General features: G+C 34.6%; 1 protein-coding gene across 1 annotated transcript in view; it reads left to right on the forward strand.

Annotated features, from left to right (window-relative positions):
* The first annotated feature begins 4,796 nt into the window (after window positions 1–4,796).
* LOC136030559 (hematopoietic prostaglandin D synthase-like) overlaps window positions 4,797–26,810 on the forward strand; it is a 30,135-nt gene continuing 8,121 nt past the window's right edge. The window contains exons 1-3 of the mRNA XM_065709617.1: window positions 4,797–4,986; window positions 12,345–12,512; window positions 21,249–21,400. Coding sequence (XP_065565689.1) covers window positions 4,854–4,986; window positions 12,345–12,512; window positions 21,249–21,400 — 453 coding nt within the window. The 5' untranslated portion in view covers window positions 4,797–4,853. The remainder of the gene's footprint in view (window positions 4,987–12,344; window positions 12,513–21,248; window positions 21,401–26,810) is intronic.

Genomic DNA, 26,810 nt, shown 5'->3' on the forward strand with positions numbered 1-26,810 from the left:
CGGATCCGGTCGGGATTTTAAACAAGAGCTTTGAGACACGATATCCTTCCAAACATCAAATTTCATTAAGATCCGAAAACCTGGTCGCAAGTTAAAAATACCTTATTTTTCTAATTTTTCCAATTTAACCGTCACCCTACTCCCCCCAGATGGTCGAATCGGGGAAAGGACAATTTCTAATTTAATCTGGTCTGGTTCCTGACACACCTGCCAAATTTCATCGTCCTAGCTTACCTGGAAGTGCCTAAAGTAGCAAAGCCAGACAGACACACAGACAGACCGAAATATGTCACTTGGTAGATACCAAGTGCCATAAAAATGTGGAATTTTACATTTTTTGTCAGAAGAGAGATCACGGTTACATGTTTATTTATTTTTTTCCCCACGCCTTAGGCTTATTCCCCCATGAAACATTTCTTCCGGTGATGATTCCCCTATAGAAAATTTCTCCCGTGGATAATCCCCCCTACGGGAAAATCTCCCAGAGAATTCCAATTCTGCTGAAAATTTCCCCAGGCTATTCCCCCAGAACATCCCTACACATAAAATAGAGCCACCAAAGAGAAAGCAAGACATTAAAATGAATTTTGTGTATGATTTCTGGCTAATTCCCCCCTGTGTGAAATTTCTTAAGGAATATTCACCCCCCAGAAACTTCCCTCCCAACGGAAAATTCTCCTCATAGAAAATATCCCTCCTCCAAAGAGAATCCCCCTCCCGAAAATATCTGTCCACTTCCCAATAACCAATACTACATGTAAACAAGGGGCAAAGTTGATAGCTTGCAGCCCTCTCCTCGGGGGTTATGGGGGGGAAGTCATCCTCAAAGACATGGTTAATAGATCTTTCGACTATTGTAAACAAAATAGCTGTCTAAAAATTTTGATCGGATGACTTTGGAGAAAAAAGGCACTCTATTATTGTTAGTAACTAAAAAAGGGCACTTGAACTTTTGATTTTCAATCAAATGAGCCCTCTCCCGTTCTCTTAGGATTACTGGCTTGTCACGATCATCCCTGAGAAAAGAAGGCAAACTAAAATTCATCCGTTACCGTTCTTCTAGGAAAAAAAAAGAGAAAAATTCCACGTTTCAAACAGTTCGTAGTAACGAACTGTAGCAAGGAGCGACCCGGCTCAGTAATAACAATAACCGAAATTTTAAAAAACTGAATTTTTATACCAATAGATAAATCAACAGAATCGGATTTTTATCCTGATTTTAAATATATAAGTTTCATCAATTCAGTATTACCCATCAAAAGTTACGAGCCTGAGAAAATTTCTTTTTTTTCGAAAAAAGGAGAAAACATCAGCCTAAAAGTTATTTAATCTTAATGAAAATTAAATAAAAAAACAAGTTTTTTTAAATGGAAGTAATGATCGACATTAAAACTTAAAACCAACAGAAATTGTTCCATATATTAAAGGGGTTGTCCCCTCCTAAACGCCTCGCTCTTTACGCTAAAGTTTGACTCTTTGTCACAACTTTACTTTTTCAAACAATAAAAAACTTTAGCATAAAGAGGGAGGCGTTGAGGAGGGGACAACCCCTTTCATATACGGAACAATTCCTGTTCGTTTTAGGTTTTAATGTCGGTCCTTACTTCCAGTTAAAAAAAATAGTTTTTTTTTATTTAATTTCTGGACGTTTTTGAATTAATGCATGTTTTCATTTTGGCTCACCGCGCATGAATAATTAAAACGAAATTTGCATATTAATTTTTTGCTAAATAGCTTTCACATAGTTTTGATCTGAAGATTTTGATAAGACAAAGGTGCGGGGGAGGAGGTCTATTTTCCCTCCAATTGTTGGCTACTTAAAATGCAACTAGAATTTTTTTTTTTTTAACAAACGTTTTTGTTGGTAACACATTTACGTAACCTACGAATTAACTTACGTAGAACTTCTATATTTGTGTATTTTTATTACGTATCTGAGGGGGTTCGCCCCCCTCATCAATACCTCGCTCTTTACACTAGAGCTTTGATTTTGTCCCAATTCTTTAAGAATGACCCCTGAATCACAAAGACCGTAGAATAAATAGTTGAAATTGCTAAAAATACTTTAGCGTAAAGAGCAAGGTATTGTGGAGGAGACGAACCCCCTTATATTCCTAATATTTTCAGTTCGTTTCAAGTTTTAATGCTGCTCATTCCTTCCAGTTGAAATTTTTTTTTATTTATTTTCTAACTGTTTTATTTAAATAATGCTAGAAAAACCTGCGCCCCTTCATGGAAATTCTCTTCCCTCATGATAAATTCCTCCATGGAAAGATCCTCCCATGTAACCCCCTTCCCTGTCCCACCCCACCTCAACGTAAAAAAGTCCCCCTTAAAACGTCTGTACACTTCATAATAACCATTACAGTATGTAAACAATGGTCAAAGTTTGTAACATGCAGCCCCTCCCCCGGGAACTGTGGGGGATGAAGTCGTCCCCAAAGACATAGTCATTAAGTTTTCGACAAAGCTGAACAGAATGGCTATCTCGAAATTTTGATCCAGTGACTTTGGTGAAAACATATGCGTGGGAGGGGGCCTAGATGCCCTCCAATTTTTTGGTCACTTAAAAAGGGCAGTAAAACTTTTAATTTCCGTCAGAATGAGCCCTTTCACGACGTTCTAGGACTACTGGATCGATGTGAAAAAAACAAACAAAAAAAAAACAAACAAACAAACAAAAAAATAAACACGCATCCGTGATGTGTCTTCCGGCAAAAAATGCAAAATTCCACATTTTTGTTGATAGGAGCTTGAAAATTCTACAGTAGGGTTCTCTGATACGCTGAATCTGATGGTGTGATTTTCGTTAAGATCCTATGACTTTTATGGGGTGTTTCCCCCTATTTTCTGAAATAAGGTAAATTTTCTCATGCTCGTAACTTTTGATGGGTAAGACTAAACTTGATGAAACTTATAATTTAAAGTCAGCATTGAAATGTGATTCTTTTGGTGTAACTATTGGCATCAAAATTTCTTTTTTTAGAGTTCTGGTTACTATTGAGCCGGATCGCTCCTTACTACAGTTCGTTACCACAAACTGTTTGATCACGCCATCAGATACAGCGCATCTGAGAACCTACTGTAGAGGTTTCAAGCTCCTATTTGCAAAAATGTGGAATTGTATTTTTGCAAGAAAAAAGGTCACGGATCCGTAATTTTTTTCCACGGGTGATCGTATCGACCCAGTGGTCCTAGAGTGTCGCGAGAGGGCTAATTCTAAAGGTCATTAAAAGCTCTAGTGCCCTCTTAAGTGACAAAAAAATTGAAGGGCAACCAGGCCCCCTCGAGGCCCAACCAGGAGAAATTTATCGTGGGAGAAGAGAATTTCCATGAAGGGAGTGCTGGATTTTCCAGTATTACCCAAAAACACAATGATAAATTAAACAAAAAGAAGTTTTTTCGACTGAGAATAAGAAGCAACATTACGTAGCGAGGGAATCGTCTTGGTGGAGAGGGGCTGGATTTATTCCGACAACTGGAGGATGGAGGACCGAACCAGATGGCAACATCTTGGACGCACGGAGAGGACCGGTTGCAAGGGTGTATGATTGAGAGGAATATGAGCAAGGGAGGATCTAATTGGGGTAAAAACCAATCTGCAAGGGTGTGTTGGAGGGAGGATCTGAGTGGAATAAAAAGATCAGCGAGGGTGTGTAAACTGGTCATCACCCAACTCCTTGGAAGGAGGGATGTTTGGAGGGTGGATTCTTGAGGTTTACCGCTTAGTATTGTGTATGGAAGGGGACATGACTGGATGTGAAAAGGAACACGACATGGAGGAAGAAGGAGCTGTGGATGCTTTGTGCTTTGTCCTAAAAAAGGTAGGGTCTTAAGATAAAAAGAAGGGAGCACTTTAACATGAGTGTTTGCACAACCAAAGAAACAACCACTAGAAAAACGGCAAAAATATTTACGTGTCTAAAATTGCACTCAAGCTTACTATATTTTTCCAATAGGCAAAATTTGCATAAATATAACAAACTACAACGACCAGATCTACAATTACTGCTTAAGAATTATTTTAACTGTTAAAGAAATGTGGCTCTTGGCAAGGTCAGGGTGCAAAAACTCTTTGTTATTCGTAGCAATGTTTTTTTTTTTGTGAGTCCTTTTGATTCACAAATAATTGATATTTTGGTATTGATGGGACACCAGCTTTCTGCCACCTGGTGTACATCTCGTAACACCCCGTGTGCTACATGGTTCCACTGTGCTTAGCGTAATTTCGCCACGCTTAGCATATTTCCACCACACTTGGCCTTCACCGTCTGTTATATGTCATTTCTGAGGGTGGCTTTCCCCTCGATTTGTCTATGCAAATTCAAACCATAAGGATCTGAAGGGAGTGGGTAAAAACAGACTCCCACCCACATAGAATTCAAAAATACGTAAGAATGTAAGATCTGACAATAATTAGGAAAACGCGGCACAGTACAAAAACAAACATTTTCTCCAATTTCGCACATTCTTCCCTCCCCAAGAAATTTATCCGCATGAAATGATTTTGGGAGGTGCCTATGTTTGCGGATTCAACTCTAGACAAAAGCCACCGACGCCAGGTCATAACTACCACCCAGGATCCAATCCAAAAACCTCAGATTTCAAGTTCGGACACGCGACTTAATAGCAGCCAGATTAAATAAATTTATCAACAAATATCATAAACGATTGGTCATTTTAGTTACATAATGCTACGAGTAAATAAGTAATAAGATTCGAGTCTTTTGGATGGCGCCCAATGTCTAGCTGTAAATTAAGAAAAACTGGATTTCTTTCCACCAGGCTAATTGAATTGAAAGTCATAGGCAGACAAGAAAATTCAAGGCGTTCAGTCAGAACGAAACTTCAAAATGGTAAATTACAAACTGACTTATTTCAACTTAAGAGGCAAAGCTGAAGTTGCCCGATTGTTATTTGCCTACGCAAAAGTCAATTATGAAGATGTACGGATAGAGAGAGAGCAGTGGCCGGAGATAAAACCAAGTAAGTTCATTTTTTTTTTGTTAGACCGACCGATTTAAAGGGAATCAAGCAGGTATAAGGGCAGGGTTGGGATTGGCCTTTGACCCCTTACCCCCCTAAAATCCTGAGATTCTACGATTTCTTACCTAATTATAATTTGCTATTTTTAGTGTTTTGTTGAATATGTGCTCCCGAACTAATAGTTTGCCCCCTCTATAATACAGGTTTGTGTACGTGATAGGCTACTAAGAGAGCTATTGGGGAAGTTTTAACTTGGACTTCGTATCTGGAGATGAACTTTTGATTTCTTTCGACGGTACTTGTATGATAAACACCCTACCTTTCAAGTTGTTCATTCATTGACGCGTAGTTGTGTTTTTATGCCACATAAGTTGGGTTTGTTTGACTCATTATGGAACCGGTTCTTTTTCGTTAGTTTCTTTCAGCTTAGCGTGAAACAAGACAATGAGAAGTGACAGAATAGATAAAAAATATATAATTTGAGCTATATAATTGCACAGGTACTTTTGTCTTATAGCCCCCACACTCAAGATCATGTATCGCGACCATGAGACAATAACTGGTTTTCATGTTCTTCATACCAGACAATATTAGCTTCGGATTGGTGGGAAACTAAATTGTAGTTATATTTTAATTAAGTATTTAGTCGGTATTTTGGTTAAGTTTGGTTACGTTATGTTAGGTTAGTTTACGTTACGTATTTAATATAATGCGGTCTGGGCGGTCCCCTTCCATAATTCTTTATTATAATTTTGATAGTTTTGTTGGTAAAGTATCATATTTTAATCATGTTTTGTTTTATTTCGTTAGCATTAACCAAACTTCAGTTTGTGTGGTGGGTATAAGAACAAGTACCTTTGCACCTTATGGGCGGGGGTGGAGGTAAAGTATTTAGACAGCGTGAGGTTAGAAAACAATTCTTACTACATAATATGTATAATAATTCTACCTAATACATTAGGCATGTAGACCCTCTATACTTTATCCCCCTCTCCGAATTTGCAAATATATCTCCCAAATTTGTATCTGAAGTATTATATTTTTATCTTACTTTGGTATATTTTATTAATATCGAGCGCCGGAGAAAACATTAGAAAATATTAGGTAGGGGGTATATCATACAAGTACCCTTTCGACTTTATTATAGTAAAAACGACTCTTAAAAAAGAAACGTTTTTTCAGGCAGTGGATAAAATAAAAGTTTAAGCAAATATTTTGGTACAGACCTCCCCAAGCCCCTGTCAGTGCAAAAGAAAAAATAACTTTTTGGTTACCAAACTCACTGTTTTAGTAGCTTCAAAGGGTTATTTTTCCGGTAAAATTGGTGCAAACATTATTACTGGCTTTCATATAAAGTAAATATACCACTCGATGCCTTTTTTCATGCTGTTTACAAATATAATAATCGCTTCTACCGGAAATTCAGATTTAAGCACTTTTTGACCTCTTAAAAATGACCTATATATGGGGTTATTACAAATCTGTAATAGTTTAGAAACAAATTTGGGCTATATATTTGCACATCAGGGGGGTGGGGGTAAAGCATAGCATATATTAAATACGTAAACTAACCATTGCTGTATTTTTTTTTCTGTTATTTTTTTGTGCTGTTGCACTGGTGATCTCTCTTCTCATTAAAATTTGATGTGCACAAACACATAAACAAAAACAGCAATGGTTAGTTTACGTATTTAATATATGCTATGCTTTACCCCCAACCCCCTGATGTGCAAATATATAGCCCAAATTTGTTTCTAAACTATTACAGATTTGTAATGACCCCATATATAGGTCATTTTTAAGAGGTCAAAAAGTGCTTTAAGAGGTCAAAAAGTGCTTAAATCTGAATTTGCGGTAGAAGCGATTATTATATTTGTAAAAAGCACAAAAAAAGGCATCCAGTGATATATTTACTTTATATGAAAGCCAGTAATACTGTTTGCACCAATTTTACCATTTTTCCTTCCTTTTTTGGCAGCAAGAGGTCTTTGCCGAAATATTTATTTTATCTTTTCACTTTATTCACTGACTGAAATCTTAAAATCAACCTCGTTTGTTTTTTTTCGTTTTCTTAATTATTTTGTCTGTTCTTCGTTGTTTTATCGTATGACATGTATAACGAGTTAGGACTTATTTGCTGATATAGTATAAGGGAAATTAACCGACATCAAGACTATGACATGTGACTTGTTAGATATTTGAAAGACAAAGTTGAAGAACGAAGCAGGCTAAATATTGAAACCTTTTTGGTATTTCAAACAATCACTGTCACTGCCATGGCGATGGAGGCCCTACAGAGGGTCTCAACATAAGTATTAGCATTTCAACAAAAGAGATTTTAATCAGTAATTTAATATGAATGACTGTCAAGGAACTGCCTACTTACGAAATCGTGAACACCATGTGGCGCATACCACGTTCAGTGGGACTGTACCATGAGTAGTGCAGTGTGCACTGCGTGACGCCAAGAGGTGTGGCGTGAAGGACGTCTTTGATGCTCACTGCCAACAATCACTGTCACTGCCATGGCGATGGAGGCCCTACAGAGGGTCTCAACATAAGTATTAGAATTTCAACAAAAGAGATTTTAATCAGTAATTTAATATGAATGACTGTCAAGGAACTGCCTACTTACGAAATCGTGAACACCATGTGGCGCACGCCACGTTCAGTGGGACTGTACCATGAGTAGTGCAGTGTGCACTGCGTGACGCCAAGAGGTGTGGCGTGAAGGACGTCTTTGACGCTTTGAAGAAGAAGTATAGCTTTGAGATGAAGGCCTACACTAGGTGGCAGAGGGTGAGCAGTTACTTGGTACTATTGCCAGAGACGTATGTAGAAGGGGGGGGGGACTCATGATCAGCTTCCATGAAATCCTAAAATTTTCCGAATTTTTGGGCACTTCTTATTCAAAATATCAAATAAAATTTGTATTCTTGCTTGGCTTGCAATGGGTAATATCTACGCTGCTTCTTTGTATTTCACATATATTTTATTTTAAAATAAAATGAAATTCGTCATGCACCTAGAAATTTTGCAAGTTTAGTAAGTAAGTAGGCATATTTATAACCCGCAATATTAGAAAATGAATGCTGAATAAAGAACCAAAAAAAAAAAAAAAAAAATGTAAAAATATATAACCTGCAAAGAACACTAACAAAAGCACAGCATAAACAAAATCACTATGTCTACCGATTACAGGTCGGGGATAAAATGGCCGAGAGGATCACTGGTGATGTCGTCAAGCAGCATAATAATATAATCTAATCTTACTACAACCTTAGTAAACTATATTTACCGCAATGTTACTACTAATACTGAGCTGCCTCACTAGGTGGGACAAAATTGTGATCACAAATACTACAGCAGCTTTGTTTAGTTTGTTCAGATACAGCAATAAAAAGAACACTGATGAATATAAGGGATAAAACAGGTCCTAGGATAAACCCTTGAGGGACACCAAAATCAACACGGAATTGATTTTGAAGCTTAGGGTCAATACTGATAGACCTTTCAGATAAATAAGTTTCCAACCAATGATAACTGTTCCCCGTATCCCCATGTGTTCCATTTTGGAGAGTAGGATAATATGTGATATGGTGTCAAATGCTTTTCTGACAGCAAGGAAAATTGCAGCTGAAATTCTAGCCTCGTCAAGTGCCTTGGGAATGAACTTCAGCAAGGCCATGTGCATGTTCTGTTAAGTGTTTAGGGCGACAACCAAAGTAATTGTAATGAAAAAATTGTTTTTTTTTTTATCATAGAGTACATATATTTTTCAAAAATTTTACTAAAGGCCGATAAAAGAGAAATTGGTCGATAATCAGAAGCATTATCTCTGGAACCACCCTTATGGAAAACAGCTAATCTGGCAGATTTTAGGGCACCAGGAAAGGTTCCATTCAAAAATGATGAGTTCACAGGAATGGTGAGAGGATATAGAATATAGGGTAATACAAACTTTAAAGCCTTGACAAGAATTTGGTCAGATTCAGATTCATTTATTCAAAAATTCATATTCATCAAAATCTTCAACTTGCCCAAATGGAGAGACAAGCTCGACTACTGGGCAAGACATATAAACAAAATTTAACAATCCTCATTGATACAGAACAAACAAAAAATGAACCACTATTTCATCAATAAATAAAAAAAGGAGTATCTTTAATGAGAGTATTTAAGGTGGAGTAAGTGGAGTGAGGCCAAAATAAAATAAAAAATTAAAAAATTTTACCAACCGTTCTTGCAAGCAGATTCCATTATATAACTTTTTAATCGTCTCTTGAAAGATCCTTTTGGTAACTCAACAAATTTATTTAATGAATATTTGTTGGCTATTGATGGGATCATATACCGGAGGTTGAAACGGGATCTTTCATTTTTCACCAGAGGTAGTTTGTATGGGTGAACACATCTAGTTATCAGTGAATTTTGATGTTTGGACAGTAAAATTCTGGTCAAAAAAGAAATTATGTACATGTTGAATCTTAAAAAACCAACTAGATAATAGGAGATGAGATTTCTGTGTGAGAGTCATTATGTCTAGAAACAGGTAAGAGGTATGTGTTTCAGAGTGGATATCTGTACTCCTCGGGTGCTGTAAAAACTTATCTAGAATTCGAATAGCTTTGTTTTGCAGGGTTTGTAGTGGTTTAATATGTGATTTAAAAGTCAGCAAAAATATAGCTGAGCAATATTGGATTTGTGCATCAATTAGGCAAAAATATAGGATTCTTAGAACCTTATATGAGAATAACGGTGGAGCAAACCTATACATCTTGATAATTTTAGTCTCAACAACGAAATATGTGCTTTAAAATTCATGGTAGGGTCAAAAACGATACCTAAATATTTTGCTGTGTATACTCTTTTGATTTCATGAATAGTATCAATGGTAATTTCATTCAGAGAAATATTTTTCAACTTTTGATTTGATCTTCCATAAATAATAAATTCTGTTTTAACAAAATTAGGGACAAGTTTGTTAATTTGGAACCAATTTGTGATGGATTTTGCAACTTCAATCAGTTTTTCTTTCAGTGCATCTAATGTTGGTGCTTTTAAACTTGCTGCAGTATCATCCGCAAACATAATTGTTAATGCATTTTCAGTAGTAGAATTAGGGAGATCATTTATATATATTAAAAATAATATATATTCGTGGTCAGGTCCACAATCTTGTGGTCATGAAAAAAATCTTGTGGTCAGGTCCACAAGAGGAAGATCGTAATAGTTCAGAGACAATTCTCTCGACTTAAAAAATCAGAAAAGGGATCAAAGCCTTCGATTTTTCACAAGAAGGCCAAGGGTACTTTTTAAAGTCACTGGTAGAAGAAGCACTAATCAAAACATCTTCAGAAATTGATTTCCTTATGGATGCAAAGTAAGAGCAAAATTCATCCATTATGACCCTACTATTAGTTATTACTGCCCCCTTAGGAATTATTTTATTGTTCAAGTTATTTCTTTTAGAATTGGGATGAAGAACTGTGTTTATGAATTGCCAGGTTGTTCTCAATTGTTTGCCGAATTCAGAGAACATCTGGGAGTAATAAATATACCTGGCTTTACGAATCAAAGAATTCCATAAATTTCTATATTTTTTATACTTTTCAAGATGATGATGAGAGTTAGAGGACTTGAATGCCTTTAACAAATAAGTCTTTCTTTTTGTATTCTTAAGAAGAGCTGTAGTCATCCAAGGGGCACAAGGAACTGAAAGCTTGGATCTTTTAGAAACTGAGGTTGCGTAGCAACTATCAACAAAGGCCTCGACTAAATCATAAAATTTGTTGAAGAGATTATCAACAGACCAACTTGAATCGGTGAGAAACTCCCAGGAGGCAGCAGACAATCGAAATTTATAATGTTCAAGTTGATGGTGTTGGTAATGGATTGATAAATTACAAGGAGTGGGATGAACTGAAGGTAGACCAGAGACTGAATAATTTGTAATACGTGAAAAGTGGTCAGATATGTCAGACAAGATAACAAAGCTCGAATTAGGCATTAAAGTAGAAAAAATATTGTCGATTAATCTGGCACATGTGTCAGTAATTCTAGTAGTCAGTAAACATATTAAAAGATAAAGCAGAGGAAAAAAAGTCGCAAGAAGTTGTAAATGAAGTTTTTAACAGGTCATTATTGAAGTCTCCTAAAATGGTAATTTAATAATTACTTCTGCATTTTTCGGGCATGACCTTATCAAAAATTCCTAAGAAAGAAGGTATCGACCCACTTGGTGGGCAGTATATGTCCCCAATGATGGTTTTCTTGTTGTCAATCCGAATTTCAATGAAAATTAAACTCAAAAACTCCATCCAAATGCTTACACAGATCACTACGCAAAGTATAATCCAGGTAGTCAACAATATAAAATGCTAAGCCACCTTTTTTTCTTTCCAATCTATTTCTCTCCAACTCCCAGTTATATCCGGAAATAATTTGTAAATCTTGTAAGGTTGGTAAATCAGAGTATTTTTGCAGAACTGTAAAACTAATACAACAAATCTACTAATTTATCACAAAAATAAAAGTTAGTTAATCAAGGCAATGCTCTTGTCTGTTATTTTTTCAATTTTATAGTCTTTTCCGGTCACTTAATACAGAAGGAGCAATCATAAAAACTTGGGAAAGGGCTCATTCGATTATAAGAACTAAAGAAATTCCTATAATCAACCACTAATAAAAAAAACTTCAATTTAAAAACGAACAGAAAATAATTAAAACAATATTTTCCAAAGAGTAGTTTTCAAAGAAAAGTAAAGAGTCTTATAAAAACCTAAAAAAGTAGAATTTAGGTCATATAACAATTCACATTTGAAACAAATATAAATTACTATTAACGAACAAATGTCAAAACGAACAGAAAGTTGCGAATAATCCCATCAAACATAACGGTAACAAATGCTACTGTGGGTGAATAGACGCATGCTAGAACGAACAAAAATTACCACAAATAAAAGCCCCCTAAACCATATAATCTTTATGTTTAATCAGACTATTAACTTAAATATCTGTTAGTTTTGGGTTTCCTTTATTCATTCAAGGTAATTTTTATTTTTTTCAAGCTTGAATTATAATATGAATCCTTTCTAGTCATTTTAGGTTCTTATGTTGTGCTTTACTTTTAGGTTAAAACCTTCTTCTTTTAAAAGTTTTTTTTTATTAATTACTATTTATAATGAATTCTATAGTGGCTTATTACAGAATGAATATCGCTTAACAGAATGTCTTTGTTGCTGTATACTGTCCCAGGAATATGTAGAGGAATTTATTTCGGAAAGGGGCGGGGTTCTCTTAAGTCATGAAATTGATAAGCCTACGAAGGAAGTTAAAGCTTAGATTTTTAATTTTAGAGATGCCGTATGGTCAAGTACCCGTTTTAGAAGTTGATGGTAAGCCACTGGCACAGTCTCTCGCTATTGCACGTTTCCTGGGAAGAGAGTTTGGCCTATTGCCAGAATCTAGTTTTGATCAAGCTATAGCCGACGAATTGGCCGACCTTACTCAAGACATGTTCTTTCGTAAGTTTTAATTTGTATTTTTGTAGCAATTTGTTGTGATCGTTGACCACAACAAATAGTTGCTTCGGATAAACCACAACTGTTGATCACGCCATTGCATGCCTTTCCATATCCTTCGATGATAATCTCATATTTACAGTTTTGTTTTTAGATTATATTATTTATGCTTGTTTACTTTGGTGAAAAATCTAAATTTGTATTGGCAAATTTCAAGAGACAACAAACAAAGCTTTTCAAGCATCAGGTTCAGATGGAACCCACATGGAACGAAAAAGCCAACGGCATTAAACTAAAAAAAAAACCTCCGGACTCATCTTAGGCCAGTTCATATCTAAAAAACCTTCATTTTCTAAGATTTTTCGTTTGAGTATTAGTAGTATGGCTATACGAAGTCCCATGCTAACTTCATTAGCATAACCAAATTAGCACAGAATTTTCATAGCCGGTTCACCTAGCAACTAGATCTGGTGAATGGCCTACATATTCCGTTCTGGACATGCTTAGCAAGATAATTTACTGAAAAAGAGGAATGACCAGTTATTATAATACTTAATATTCAGTAATCCCATGATAATAAATTTTTTATTTGGATTGAATGAAACTGGTCTTATTACGCGCTTGGGCATAGTAAACTGGCGAAGTTATGTTACCCAATATATCAATTGCTATGGTATTTTTTAAGATGGAACTTACGGTCGTCCATGTCCCAGCTCAAAGTTATCCCCAATACACCTCCCGCTACTTTTTGTACTTAATTTTTATTGTACTTAATTTTTTTTTATTTAGAGATTTTTTCAACTTTTTTTCATGTATTAAAATGACATAGAATATTCTTAAAACAGACAAAGACAAATTTTTGAATTATGAAACAACTACTAGTGGTAACACTATTGCAAAAGTATGCGCGCGTTGTCATGACGGTTAGAGATTGGAATCTTTAAAAGTACCGAAAAGATTCAACTTTTATTGTGGTGGATATTTGAGAGTAACTTTTCCAGAGATGTTAGTGCTCAAAGAGAATGCAAACATAAAACTATTACTTGATGACAAAAGCCAGCTTCTTGCTACTGCAGGTGGTAACACGTTACCTGTTGATGGATCATATCGCCATCTTTCTGGTATTAGCATTCAAAAGAGAGAAACGGGTAAAAGAAAAACTCACTGCTACACTAATATCATAATGCATATCTTGTCTATGTGCCAAAACTCCAAACTATGTAAAAATAATGTGGTAAATTGAACGCAAAATAAAACGGGCATCAGCAAACAATATCACCAAGGAATATAAAGACTAACTGAGGAAAAACAATGCACATATGAACATTATTACTACCATTGATCGTATACCGACAGATACCGTCAACGAACCCAGTAATACCAATGATGAAATGTATGATGCGATTGTTGCTGAAACCATGTTAACCTTGTGCATGACCCCAAAATGAAATAAGTGCCATGTCAAGAGAAAAAATAAAGAGGTATTTTATGGAATGAATTCAAAGCCTTCATTTTTATTTTTATGATGACATTTCAGACTCTAGTCACTTGTGAGTTGGTAGTAGTATCTGTGTTTGACTGAATCTTGATAATTTCCCATTTTATATGTCCCTAACTCTAAAAAGAATTCGATTCATCTCTCTTAGACTGTGGTAAAAACTAATTCATCAATTTCAGACTCTAGTATACCACTTGTGAGATGGTAACAGTAACTCTGTATACCTGAATCTTTATATATTCCCCTTCATATTTCTCTAACTCTAAAAAGAATCCAATTCATCTCTCTCAGACTTTGGTAAAAACCTAATTCACTTATTTCAGACGCTAGTATACCACGTGTGAGCTGATAGTAGTGTCTGTGTTTGACAGAATCTTGATAAATTCCTACTTCATATGTCTCTAACTCTGAAAAGAATCCGATTCATCTCTCTCAGACTTTTGTGAAAAGCTAATTCACGTATTTCAGATAGTAGTTTCTGCGTCTGACTGAATCTTGATCAATTCCAACTGCATATGTATCTTCCTCTAATAAGAATCCGATTGATATCTCACAGGCTTTGGTAAAAACCTAACTCACCTATTTCAGACTCTAGTATACCACTTGTGAGCTGATAGTAGTGTCTGTGTCTGACTGAATCTTGACAAGTTCCCACTTCATATGTCTATTAGCTCTAAAAAGAATCCAATTCATCTCTCTCAGTCTTTGGTAAAAACCTACTTTACCCATTTCAGACTCTATTATCTAAATTGCGAACCGGTAGTAGTGTCTGTGTCTGACTGAATCCTGATAAATTCCCACTTCATGTGTCTCTACCTCTAAAAGATTCCCATTCATCTCTTTAAGAATTTGGTAAAAACCTAATTCACCCGTTTCAGACTCTAGCATACAACTATTGAACTGGTGGTAGTGTCTGTATCTGACTGAAACTTGATAAATTCCCACTTCATATGTCTCTACCTAAAAAAAATACGATTCATCTTTCTCAGTCTTTGATAAAAACCTATTTCACCCGTTTCAGACTCTAGTATACCACCTATGAGCTGATAGTGGTGTCTGTGTTTGACTGCATCTTCCTACATTCCCACTCCATATTTCTCTAACTCTAAAAGGAATCCGATTCATCTCTCTCAGACTTTTGTAAAAACCTATTTCACCCGTTTCAGACTCTAGTATATCACTTTTGAGCTGGCAGTAGTGTTTGTGTCTGACTGAATCTTGATAAATCCGTATTTCATATGTCTCTACCTTTAAAAAGAATACGATTCCTCCCTCTCAGACTTTGATAAAAACCTAATTCACTCGTTTCAAACTCTACTATATCACTTGCGAGCCGGTAGTACTGTCAGTGTCGGACTGAATCTTGATAAATTCCAACTTCATATGTCTCTACCTCTAAAAAGAATCCAATTCGTCACACTTGAATTTGGTAAAAACCAAATTCACCTATTTCAGACTCTATTATACCACTTATGAGCTCGTAGTGTTGTCTATGTCAGACTGAATCTTGATAGATTCCCACTTTATATATCTCTAACTCTAAACAGAATCCGATTTATCTCTCTCAGAACCCGTAAAATGTAAAACCACCCGTTTCAGACTCTACTATACCACTTGTAAGCTGGTAATAGTGTCTATGTCTGACTGAATCATGATAAATTCTAGCTTGGTGTGTCTCTAACCCTAAAAGGAATCCGATTCATATCTTCCAGACTTTGGTACAAACCTAATTCACCCGTTCAGACTCTAGTATACCACTTGTGAGATGGTAGTAGTGTCTATGTCTGACTGAATCTTGATAAATTCCCACTTCATATGTCTCTAACTCTAAAAAGAATCCTTTAGATTGCGATGTTCCTTACAAAATCCCAGCCTGTGACGCTCAATGGCTGACATACCCCCTATTGAGCAATTCCAGTGGGGGCTCCCTAACATCCGATTCTACCGAGGGCCTAGAAACCAATTCCAATGGGACCCTAGAGAGTGATTCCAGTGGGCAACAAATTTCAGAGGGGGATGTTTGCTATAAGAGATAAATTTTCACCAAATTAAGCGTTATTTGCGAGATGTTTTAATGGAAATGATACTTTTCTTTGAGCCATGGCTATGCACATTCACGCTACCGTGACAATATATGACCGGCCCACCCTATCAACGAATTCCAGAGGAGCGGCTGTTATTAGAGATATATTTAAACAATATTAAGAGTTGTTTCAGAGAGGTCTTAATGAAAATGCCTCATTTCTTTGACTGGATGATAGATTTTAGTCACACCACCGCTGAAAAATTCTTTAACACCTCTCACCTCAACTTTAAGCTGTAGAGTATGTTAGTCCAAGCAATTCTCGTGACCGTGTCACAATATGAATAATGCACGTTGCCCTCAGTCACCCCTCAATTTGATGGTCTCCGTGGCAATTCATGTCACCGTGACAATATGAGGCCGCCCCCGTGACAACCTTATAATACGCATTATCATTTCTAAGACATTTTCCAGATATTTTTACAAATAAAATAATGCTTAAAGTCCATTGATTTGTGTTTTTGCAAGCCACCCCTCAGTGTGATGCCCTCCACAGCAATTCACACCCACCATGCAAATACTTAGCTGGCTCGTGGCATCCCTATGATACATATTATCATTCCTAAGACATTTTCCAAATATTTTCTCGCTAAAAATAATGCACTGAATCCATTGGTTCGTGTGTTTTTGCAAGCCAACCCTCCGGAATCATCATTCAAGAGACGTTTTTTCCTTTTTTTTAAATAAAGTGATATCAAATTCCACCTTCCCCATTTTTGACCCCCTGTTACAATGGTTCCATCTCCGATTCTGCTGGTTTCCACTCCGGTTCGGCCGATTCCAGCTGTCACTATGCCCCACTTTGACCTCAACTAAAATCCGGCTCCAATTGCGTCAGTTATGGATTCCCCATTTCTGGTCCCCGATTCTACAATTCCTATTCAGCTAATTCCGCTCCAAGATCCAACAATTCCAACTTTTCTATGTGGCTGCTTCCATGGTAATCTATTGCTGACAAATGGCACCCCTTTGGCACACATTATCTCGCCTAACGCTTTTTCAACCTTTTGTCTCACAAAAATAACTTTATAAACTAAATATGACTATTGTTTTCCTGAACAGCGAAAACGCCATTTCATTGCCTGATTGCAATCTTGCATGCTAACTCTCGGCCTTTTGCACTGAATGGCTAGCATGTGGCACTCTCTAGCAGACATTATCAAATACATGACATTTTTCGGGCATTTTCTGGGAAAAAATGTTCGTCTACACCAGAATCGATCGTTTAAACTTTATTAAAAAGACCATTAGCGTTTCTTCTGATGACTCCTATCAATTGACGCCAGCGTAGCATAGTATACCCGCCCCCCTCTCTGACACCTTCCAACGCACATCCTAAGAAATCACAATTTTTTATTATAAAGTACAAAATAGTTATTAAAAACAAGAAAATGATTCTTACAAAACAAAAAATACATCTTAAAAGATCACAACTTCTTCTTTCAAAATACAAACTACTTCTCACAAAACAAAAATAATTCTTACAAAACAAAACTACATCCTAAAAGATCACAGATTCTTCTTACAAAATACAAAATGCTTCTTGCAAAACAAAAATAATTCTTACAAAATAAAAAATACATCCTAAGATATTGCAAATTTTTATTTAAAAACCAAAATAAATTCTTACAATAAAAAAATAATTCTTACAAAACAGTAATACATCCTAAGAAGTGACAAATTCTTTTTACATCATACAAAATACTTCTTATGAAAAAAATTCTTACAAAACAAAAATACAACCCAAAAGAAATCAGAAATTCTTATTACGAAACCAAAATAATTGCGTTCTAAATAGGTTCGTTTAGGTTCACTTAGCGTAGCAGGACTGGCTAAATGAACCTAAATGAACCTAACTAGAATACAAATATTTGAATCTTTATAAATTCCCAATTCATATGTCTCTAACTCTAAGCACTTGAGATTGTCAAAACATATCGTCATCTATAAGTGAAAATGAATGGATGGCAGCAGTAAGAACTTGACATTTTGTAAGAACAATCGCTGATTTTTTAGGATGTATATTTGTTTTGTAAGAATTACTTTTGGTTTTGTACGAAGTATTTTTTGTTTTGTACTATAAATTTGTGATTGTTTAGGATGTATTTTTGTTTTGTAAGAATTGTTTTTGTTGTGTAAGAAGTATATTGTATTCTGTAAGAAGTATTTGTGATCTTTAAAGATGTATGCTTGTTTTGCAGGAATTATTTTTGTCTCGTAAGAAGTATTTTTTGTTTTATAACAAGTATTTTGTATTTTGTAAGAACAGTTTGTGATTGTTAGGATTTTTTTTCTTTTCGTAAGAATTTTTTTTTGTTTCCTAAGAAGCATTTTGCACTATGTAATGAGAATTTGTGATTTCTTAGGATATATTTTTGTTTTGTAAGAATTTTTTCGCTTTGTAAGAAGTATTTTTTCTTTTTTAAGTAGTATTTTGTATTTGTAAGAAGAATCTCTGATTGTTTAGGATGTATTTTTGTTTTGCAAGAATTATTTTTTTGCTTTGTAAGAAGTATTTTTTTGTAAGAAGTATTTTGTATTTTGTAAGAACCGTTTGTGATTTCTTAGGATGTATATTTGTTTTGTAAGAATTTTTTTGTAAGAAGTATTTTGTGTTTTTATAAAGTATTTTTTGTTCTGTAAGACGTATATAGTGTGACACGGTGACGTGAATAGCTTGGACTGACATGTTATACAGCTTAAAGTTAAGGTGAGAGGTGTTAAAGAATTTTTCAGCGGTGGCGGGGAGGGTTGTAAAATCTGGCTGCTAGGGTGGGCTAGCCACATATTGTCACGGTTTCGTGAATGTGCATAGCCTTGGCAAAAGGAATGTAGCATTTCCCTTAAAACCTTTCAGAAGTAACTCTTAATTTGGTATAAATTTATCTCTAATAGCAAACATCCCCTTCCGTAATTGCTTGCCCTGGGGGCCCACTTGGGAATTCGATGTTAGAGGAGCCCGCTGGAATTGCTCGCTAGGGTCCCATTGGAACTGGTTTCTATGCCACCAGTGGAAGTGGTTGTTTTGGGGCCCCACGGAAATTACTCACTAGGGGCTGGGTCCGCCATTGAGCGTTACAGGCTGGGAATTGGTATGGAACAACAATCTATCAATGAAAAGGCAGGTTCGCTGTTCAAATAAAAACAAATGGTTTTTAGTTTATAAATTTATATTTTGAGATATAATGATGTGCCCCCTGAGCGTATCATCAGGGGATCGTACATTGTGCCACGCTGGCCTCAATTGCTAGGAGTCATCAGAAGAAACGCTAATGGTGATTGTTTTTCGCTAACTTTAAACGATCGATTCTAGTGTAAACGAATATATTTGCTGGAAAATACCCGAAATGTACCGTGTGTGCGATAATGCCTGCTACAGGGTGCCAAATGCTAGTCATTTAGTGTCACAGACTGGAAATTGGAACATCGCAATCTAGCAATTTTGACAAGTTTCCCGTGTTCAAATAAAAACAGTGGTTATTTTTATTTTGTAAGTTTATTTTTGAGGGGAAAAGGTTGAAAAAAGCTTTATGTGATAATGTGCCCCCAGAGGGTGTTATCGGGGGGGGGGTATGTTGTGCCACGTTGGTCTCAATTGCTAGGAGTCATCAGAAGAAACACTAATGGAAATGTTTTCATTAAGTTTAAATGATTGATTCTAGTGTAAACGAATATTTTTGCAGAAAAATGCCCGAAAAATGCCATAAGTGCGATACGCCTGCTAAGAGGGTGCCATGTGCTAGCTACTGAGTGTCACATGCTGGGAATTGAGAGAGAATGATACCAAGAAAAAATCAAAAATCTCTAAGAAGAACCTTCCAAAATACTAGGATCGTATCGCTAAGAAGTGAAGAATCGCTTTGTCTGGGTTTTCTGGCCCTTGTAGGGTTTTTTAAAAAGAAACTGTTAGGTAATTAACACCTCATCTCTTAGAAAACATTTCCTGTGACGTAACAACAAATCCTATTACGTGGGCGTACTATAAATGTGCGCTATAGTATAGTGTTAGACCCAGGTGTGCGTAATAACGTCTTGAGGGAGTAGCAGCTATAATAGTTTCCACCTATGAAGCTTCCAGAATCCAAAGGGCGGTCGCTACTAACATTAATTTAATCAATTCCTCCTACGAGAGTAATTTTCCCCTTAGATTCCCCAGACTATCAAAGGAAGTTCTACAAATTACGGAATAATTTGTACTTTGTCTTAAAAAGCTACAAAGGAAAAAAATGTCACTGGAATTTTGTTTTTTTTTGTAAAAATATCTGAAAATACCTATTTCACCATGCCCATAAACTTTAAAAATTTTAAATAAAAATTATTGAAACTGTTTACTAGAGTAGTGGATATAGTAATATAGCGAAATATAAAAGTATAGTGAAAATAAGTGAGAATAGTTGGTATAAGAAGTATAATAAAGTACAAAAGTATAGTGAGCATAAGAAGTACAGTGAGTATGAATGAGTATAATAAGCGTAAGAAGTATAGTGAAGCATAGAAGTAAAGTAGTAAACATAGCAATATAGTGAATATAGTAAACATGTTGTAAGCAGTGATACTATTTTGCAATAAATTAAATGTCACTTAAAAGGTTTAAGACAAAACTTAAATTCGTTCTTTCTTAGCTGAGGCACAACCGCCTAGAAACTAATGAGCTCCAGTTGCTTATTATGATATTAAAATTTGTTACTAAATAAATTAAATTAATGAAAAAATGAGCAATTAATGTTAATGAGTAAGTCTAATTGATTGATTAAATTAATTAATTAGATCAACTACTGAACTAATTAAATTTGTTTTCCCCTTCAAGATTAAATTGTCCCTTCATTTTCTTTGGAGTACCCAAGAACTGACATTTGTCGGTTCTTTTCTTATCTCCACTCCCACGGAAAAAAAAATTGGATGCCAAAATATGGCATCTAAAATTTTAGTGATGTATACCGGACTGTAAATCTTTGAGCACATAAATTATTTCTACTATTTATTTCACCTGAATTTAGCATTGGACGAAGACCCCACCGGTGGAGCATAGCAACATTTTGCTAGGTCATGTAAACAATATAAACAAATCATATAAACAAACGTGGATAATCTTTTTTGTTAACTCCCCCTCCCAAATATTCCTTTCTTAAGCCCCCCAATTTATTTAAAATATTTACAGCAAGTCGAGCCGTTGTGCCTATGAGAGAGCCAGATGAAGCAAAGCGCAATGCACTAAAGCCTAAAATTCTTGAAGAATCGATTTATCCAATTTTGAATAAACTTGAAGATCGACTCTCCAAGAGTGCCAGTGGATGGCTAGTTGGTGACAAGGTAAACTCATAAATTTTTTATTATTTTTATTAATAAAAAATAATCTTTAATTAAATAATTAAAAATAATTAAACCAATTAAATTAAAAATAATTAATTAAAAATAATTTTTATTTTATTTTTATTAATATACAGACTAGCGAATTTCTATCTTTCTGTAAGATATGCACAATTTTGTTAAGATATGTACAATTGTTTTTGTTAAGATATGCACTATCATTTTTACGGGCAAAATGGATTAAAACGAATATAGCATTGTGATGGAGTTAAATTTAGATTAAATCAATTAATAAATTAACTAAAAATAATTAATTAATAAATTTAAACTAAAATTTGATGCAGGTAATTTTTGGACAGGTAAATTTAAATTCTTTGATTTCACAAATGTCGCTCATTGCAAAAGTCTGCAGAAAAACTGGGCACATGACAAGCACTAATCCTACAGGTATCATATAACAAAAAAAAAAAAACGATTTAACCCATAAATTGTAATTAATTAAATCCAGCTTGTCTCTGTACGGGAATTTTCCTACAAAAAATATTCAGAACTTAGGCAAATCCTGATGTTTCATAGTTCTTCAAGAAATGCTAATGGTAATCTTTTTCATTACCCACTAGATACATAAAGGTATTCCACTCTGAAGTAATGAAATTGTTACACTGAGGAGTGCAAAGAAAAAAAAATCAAAGTAACTAGCCTAGATACACACAACAATTCACACAATCCTATTGATTAACTGTGATTCAGATCAAGATGTTTGATTCAGATGTCTCTTGGTAATTCCGTGGTGTTTTGCAAAAAGGGCCGAAGTCCACTTTTTTCGAAAATAAGTTAAGCATATGGTTCGAAAGAGCTCAAAGATATCTATCCATAGGTCTATTCAAAATGGGCTTATCTTTAATTCTGACTGAGCTACAAGTTGTTCCAAAAGGGCTTAAAAAAGAGTGTAAGTCCCTTATCTGTTAAGTAATGAACAACTCCGCAATTTGGACCTTCCCAGTGAATTCTGATTGAAAAGTTAACTAGGAATCAGTCTGTAAAGTTTCAAGTGTCATTTTCTTCGCTTAAATGCTTAAATATAAGCATTTTCTTCGCTCAAATTTAATAATATTCTCTATTTCGTTATTGTATTATGCGGACGATACTTTGAATTTGAGTAGGTCGTTATCTCAAATAAAGAATATTATTAAATTTGAGCGAAGAAAATGCTTGTAAAGATCTGGAGTTTAACATGAGTATTATAATAAATATTTATATAATAATGTTTATTTATAATACAATTAGTTTTATTATTATAGTATATTCTATTATATGTGTTAAATAATAAAAAAATATATATATATTGTTATATTAGTAATATTCATTTATGTAATAATATTAGTATAATAAAGTATAATTATGAGTAGGTAGCTTTAATTGAGATATAGGTAGGATATTCAACCGCTAAGTCTAGCGCTAGGTGATAATGTTATTGATTTTGTGCCTACTATGCGTTATTTAGGTTTGCCAATTCCGTTGGATTCTGCACTTCTGCACAATCGTGCTGCACAGTGCCTTTGTGAAGATTGTTTATGAAGAAGAATAAAAAAAGTGCTTCATAGTGTTTTTACAGGCACGTGAAACTTTTGCTAGAAACTCGAATTTGAGCTCTTAATTGAATAATTATATGGCATTTTGCAAAAAGGGTCTAACTTCACTTTTTCTAATTGTAAAGGAAAGAAAAGTGAAAACGAAAACGCACAATGAAATTTTTTTCTAACAAATCAGAATTTAAGACACTTGAAACTTTAAAGACTGATTGCTAGTTAACTTTTCAATCAGAATTCACTGGGAAGGTCCAAATTGCAGAGTTGTTCATTACTTAACAGATAAGGGACTTGCACTCTTTTTTAAGCCCTTTTGGAACAACTTGTAGCTCAGTCAGAATTAAAGATAAGCCCATTTTGAATAGACCTATGGATAGATATCTTTGAGCTCTTTCGAACCATATGCTTAACTTATTTTCGAAAAAAAGTGGACTTCGGCCCTTTTGCAAAACACCACGGAATTACCAACATACATCCGAATCAGACCTCTTGAGCTGAATTACAGTTAATCAGTAGGATCGTGTGAATTGTTGTGTGTATCTAGGCTAGTTACTTTGATTTTTTTTTCTTTGCACTCCTCAGTGTAACAATGTCATTACTTCAGAGTGGAATACTTTTATGTAACTAGTGGGTAATGAAAAAGATTATCATTAGCATTTTTGTCATATCTGAGCGACTGCATTGTTATTCACGTTATTAAATTTATAAAATTTAAATTGTTATTAAATTTTAAATTATTAAATTTAATTTAAATTGTTATTAAATTGTTATTAAATTTTTGCGACTTCCTGACAACGTTACCTAACTTTTATTCTTCTTAGTATGAACACTTAATACCCCGAGCACTAAAAACTTTGGCAGAAAAACAGCGAAATTCAGATAATTCCCTCAAATATGGAATATTTTTTGTTAATTTTAAGTTCAAATGTCGCTTTTTATTTATTTCATTTTTTATTTTAAAGTTCCCGAAGCTATTTTTTAAAGTATGAAATTACATCCCTTGACAAAATTGTTTAAACGCATTTTTTATATTTTTGGTTGCTATAGGCCGTGGCTCGTTCTTTAGTAGGTTGTAATTACTGGGACGGCCATTACAGCCTATCTTTTCCACAAAAATCATAATTTGGTAATAATCACTTACTATCTTCTTTGCCAGGTCTGGCAATAAAAGTGTTGACTTATGAATGGTTAATAGGGCAGCGTTTTGTTCCAGTCATTGTAGTACCTTGTCTTAAGCTTTAGTATGGACGAAAGTACTATAAGCTCCTTTCACTATAATACATAGAACGGAGAAAAAAAATCCTACGGTGGAAGTCGAACCCACAACCTTTGAATAATCTAGCCGAATATGAGTATTTTGGTTTTTATATTGAATTCAGTATAGGTCCTTTTTACAGTTAATTTGTTAAATTATTCTTTATTTTGATTTTGTGGTTGCCTTTTGATTTCTTTTTGCAGACTTCAGTCTGTATTGTTACTCTTTTTGTACTGAGGATAAGCAAAAGTCTTGGCCTCAGTGTTTTCATTGCTTTCTCTGGTTATGAATTATCCTTGATTTCCCCGTTATCTTAACCAGTGTGGTTGCAGGACTTGTTTACGAAAACATCTATAGCGGGAGCCAAACTCACGACTTTCGATTTTGTCAGCGGAGTATGGGTTGTTTGGCATCTATGTAAGTAATAAGAGTTAATCAAGTGTTTGATTCAACCACTAGAAGAGCTTAAATGAAGGTCCTATCCTTGTTTAGTAAAGACCTTGTAGAAAAAGGCTTTAGTTTTTTCTTAGCTGAATATAGCAAAAAAAAACAGACACCAGTTGTTAACGGACGTAATCAAATAGCTTTACTATAATGTCATTTATAGTTGTAACCTACGATTGTGACGTCTCTCAACATGGTGTATACGAAGATGCAGTTGTTTGAAATATTATGTCGTGTTAATTTAAAAAGTACTAAGATGCATTAATTTAATTTAAAATGAGCCTTCAAACAGCTCTCTATGATTTCTCACTTGCCAACTTTTTTCAAAAAGTTTCTTTGATTTTTTGTTACTATGAGCAGTGGCTTGTCCCTTACTAGGTTTCAGCTACCGCTGCAACCATGATTTTTCTATGTTTTTTTTGTGGCCATGGCCCTGTTTTTTTGTGTATGTGTGTGTTTCAAATATGCTATATACTAAACCAGAAAATAACTTTTCTTTGAAATGGCCAGAAGTGCAGAACCATACAACAATCACACATTGAAGTTCAACCCAAGACTGACAAGGAGTTAATTAGCCCAAGAATTACTTAATCTAATTGCATTTTTGTTTACCTTCAAATGTGTTCTTACTGTTCAATACAATTTCACTTGGTAAGTTTAACCTAAAACTAACAAAAATTAGCTAACCCACAGAACTACCTTAATTTTTTCCTTATTTTCATATCATTTTTTATAATAGAAATTGTCTGTTTCTATCTTTTATACTTAATCGATCATATTTTTGTTAAAAAAAAACTTTCTTTTAGAACGCCCGAAATTGCACAGCCGTACAACAGCATCGCTTGGAAAGTTCGACATAAAAATAACAACAAATTAACTAACCTACAAAACTACCTTAGTTTTTTTTTTTATTATTTTCATATCCTTTTTTTATAATGAAAATTGTGTATTTCTACCAATTACAGTTAATCTACCACATTTTTGTAAAAAAACTTTCTTTTTAGAACGCTCGAATTATAAAACCGTAAAACAGCCTCTTAGAAAGTTCGACCTAAAACTAATAATGAGTTAATCAGTCATGAATAAGAAACTTTTGATTTCACTGCAGCTTTGCATTTCCCGCAGTGTACTCTAAAGTTTTCAAGACTAACTAAGTCTCTTTTAAAAAGTGTACTTGATTAATTTGAAAGTAGATATTTAATTAAGTTCTGTTTAATCTTATTTTTGCCCCCTAAAAAAAGAGTTTAATCTTAATGAAATACGAGCACAATGAGTATCAAAAGAGAATTTCTAAAAATTCATCAAAGGCTTCAGAATTACTATGAATCAAGTAAAAAGTGACGAATTTCAGACGTCATAGACAGTATAGCAGACAATCATTTATAGCGCAACTCGAAACCTAGAGAAATAGGCAGAGTAAAAATCGTTAATGATAATGGCAATAGGATCATAATCATTTATGGTGTATCCAACTCAAAACCGTAAACAAAAGGCTACGTCCAGCCTGTGACTTGTCTGCACGGTTTTGTGTCTCCTTTACTAGGTTGCAGCAATTGCTGCATTCTAGTAAAGAAACGAAGTTCAGCCCACAATAATTATAAATTTAAAACACTTTTTGAAAAAAAAATACTGACAAGCGAGAAAAAAAAATGCCATTTACAGCTGATTTTGGAACGGTAACTATGATTTCGATTAATTTTAATCGTAAAACTTTATTGCGAAAAACAATTTATGGGGATTTCGAAAGATAGCTCTTGAAATTGGACTCGGATCCAAATGAAAACTATAGTATTAGGATCGCCATTATTGAAAATCTCGGAAAGGAAATTTACAAGCACCCACCCTGGACAACAAGGAACATTTCTTTTTTTGCATGGGTATCACTGATGTGTCGTGTATTTTTCTTTTTCTTTTTTTTTCACTGTTGGCGGGACATTGGAATATAATAGAGAGGCCCTTAACGATTCATTTGAAAGTAAACTGCTATATCTATGAGTTTTTTTGTAAGTAACAAAACAAAATATTAAAATTAAAATACAGTTTTTGGTAAATCTGCGTTTTTATATACAAGATGATGTCGTATTGGGTATGATTTCACCATTGAGCGACTTTGCTGCCTGATTCC

The sequence above is a fragment of the Artemia franciscana genome, chromosome 8, assembly GCF_032884065.1.
Source record: "Artemia franciscana chromosome 8, ASM3288406v1, whole genome shotgun sequence".
Lineage (NCBI taxonomy): Eukaryota > Metazoa > Arthropoda > Branchiopoda > Anostraca > Artemiidae > Artemia > Artemia franciscana.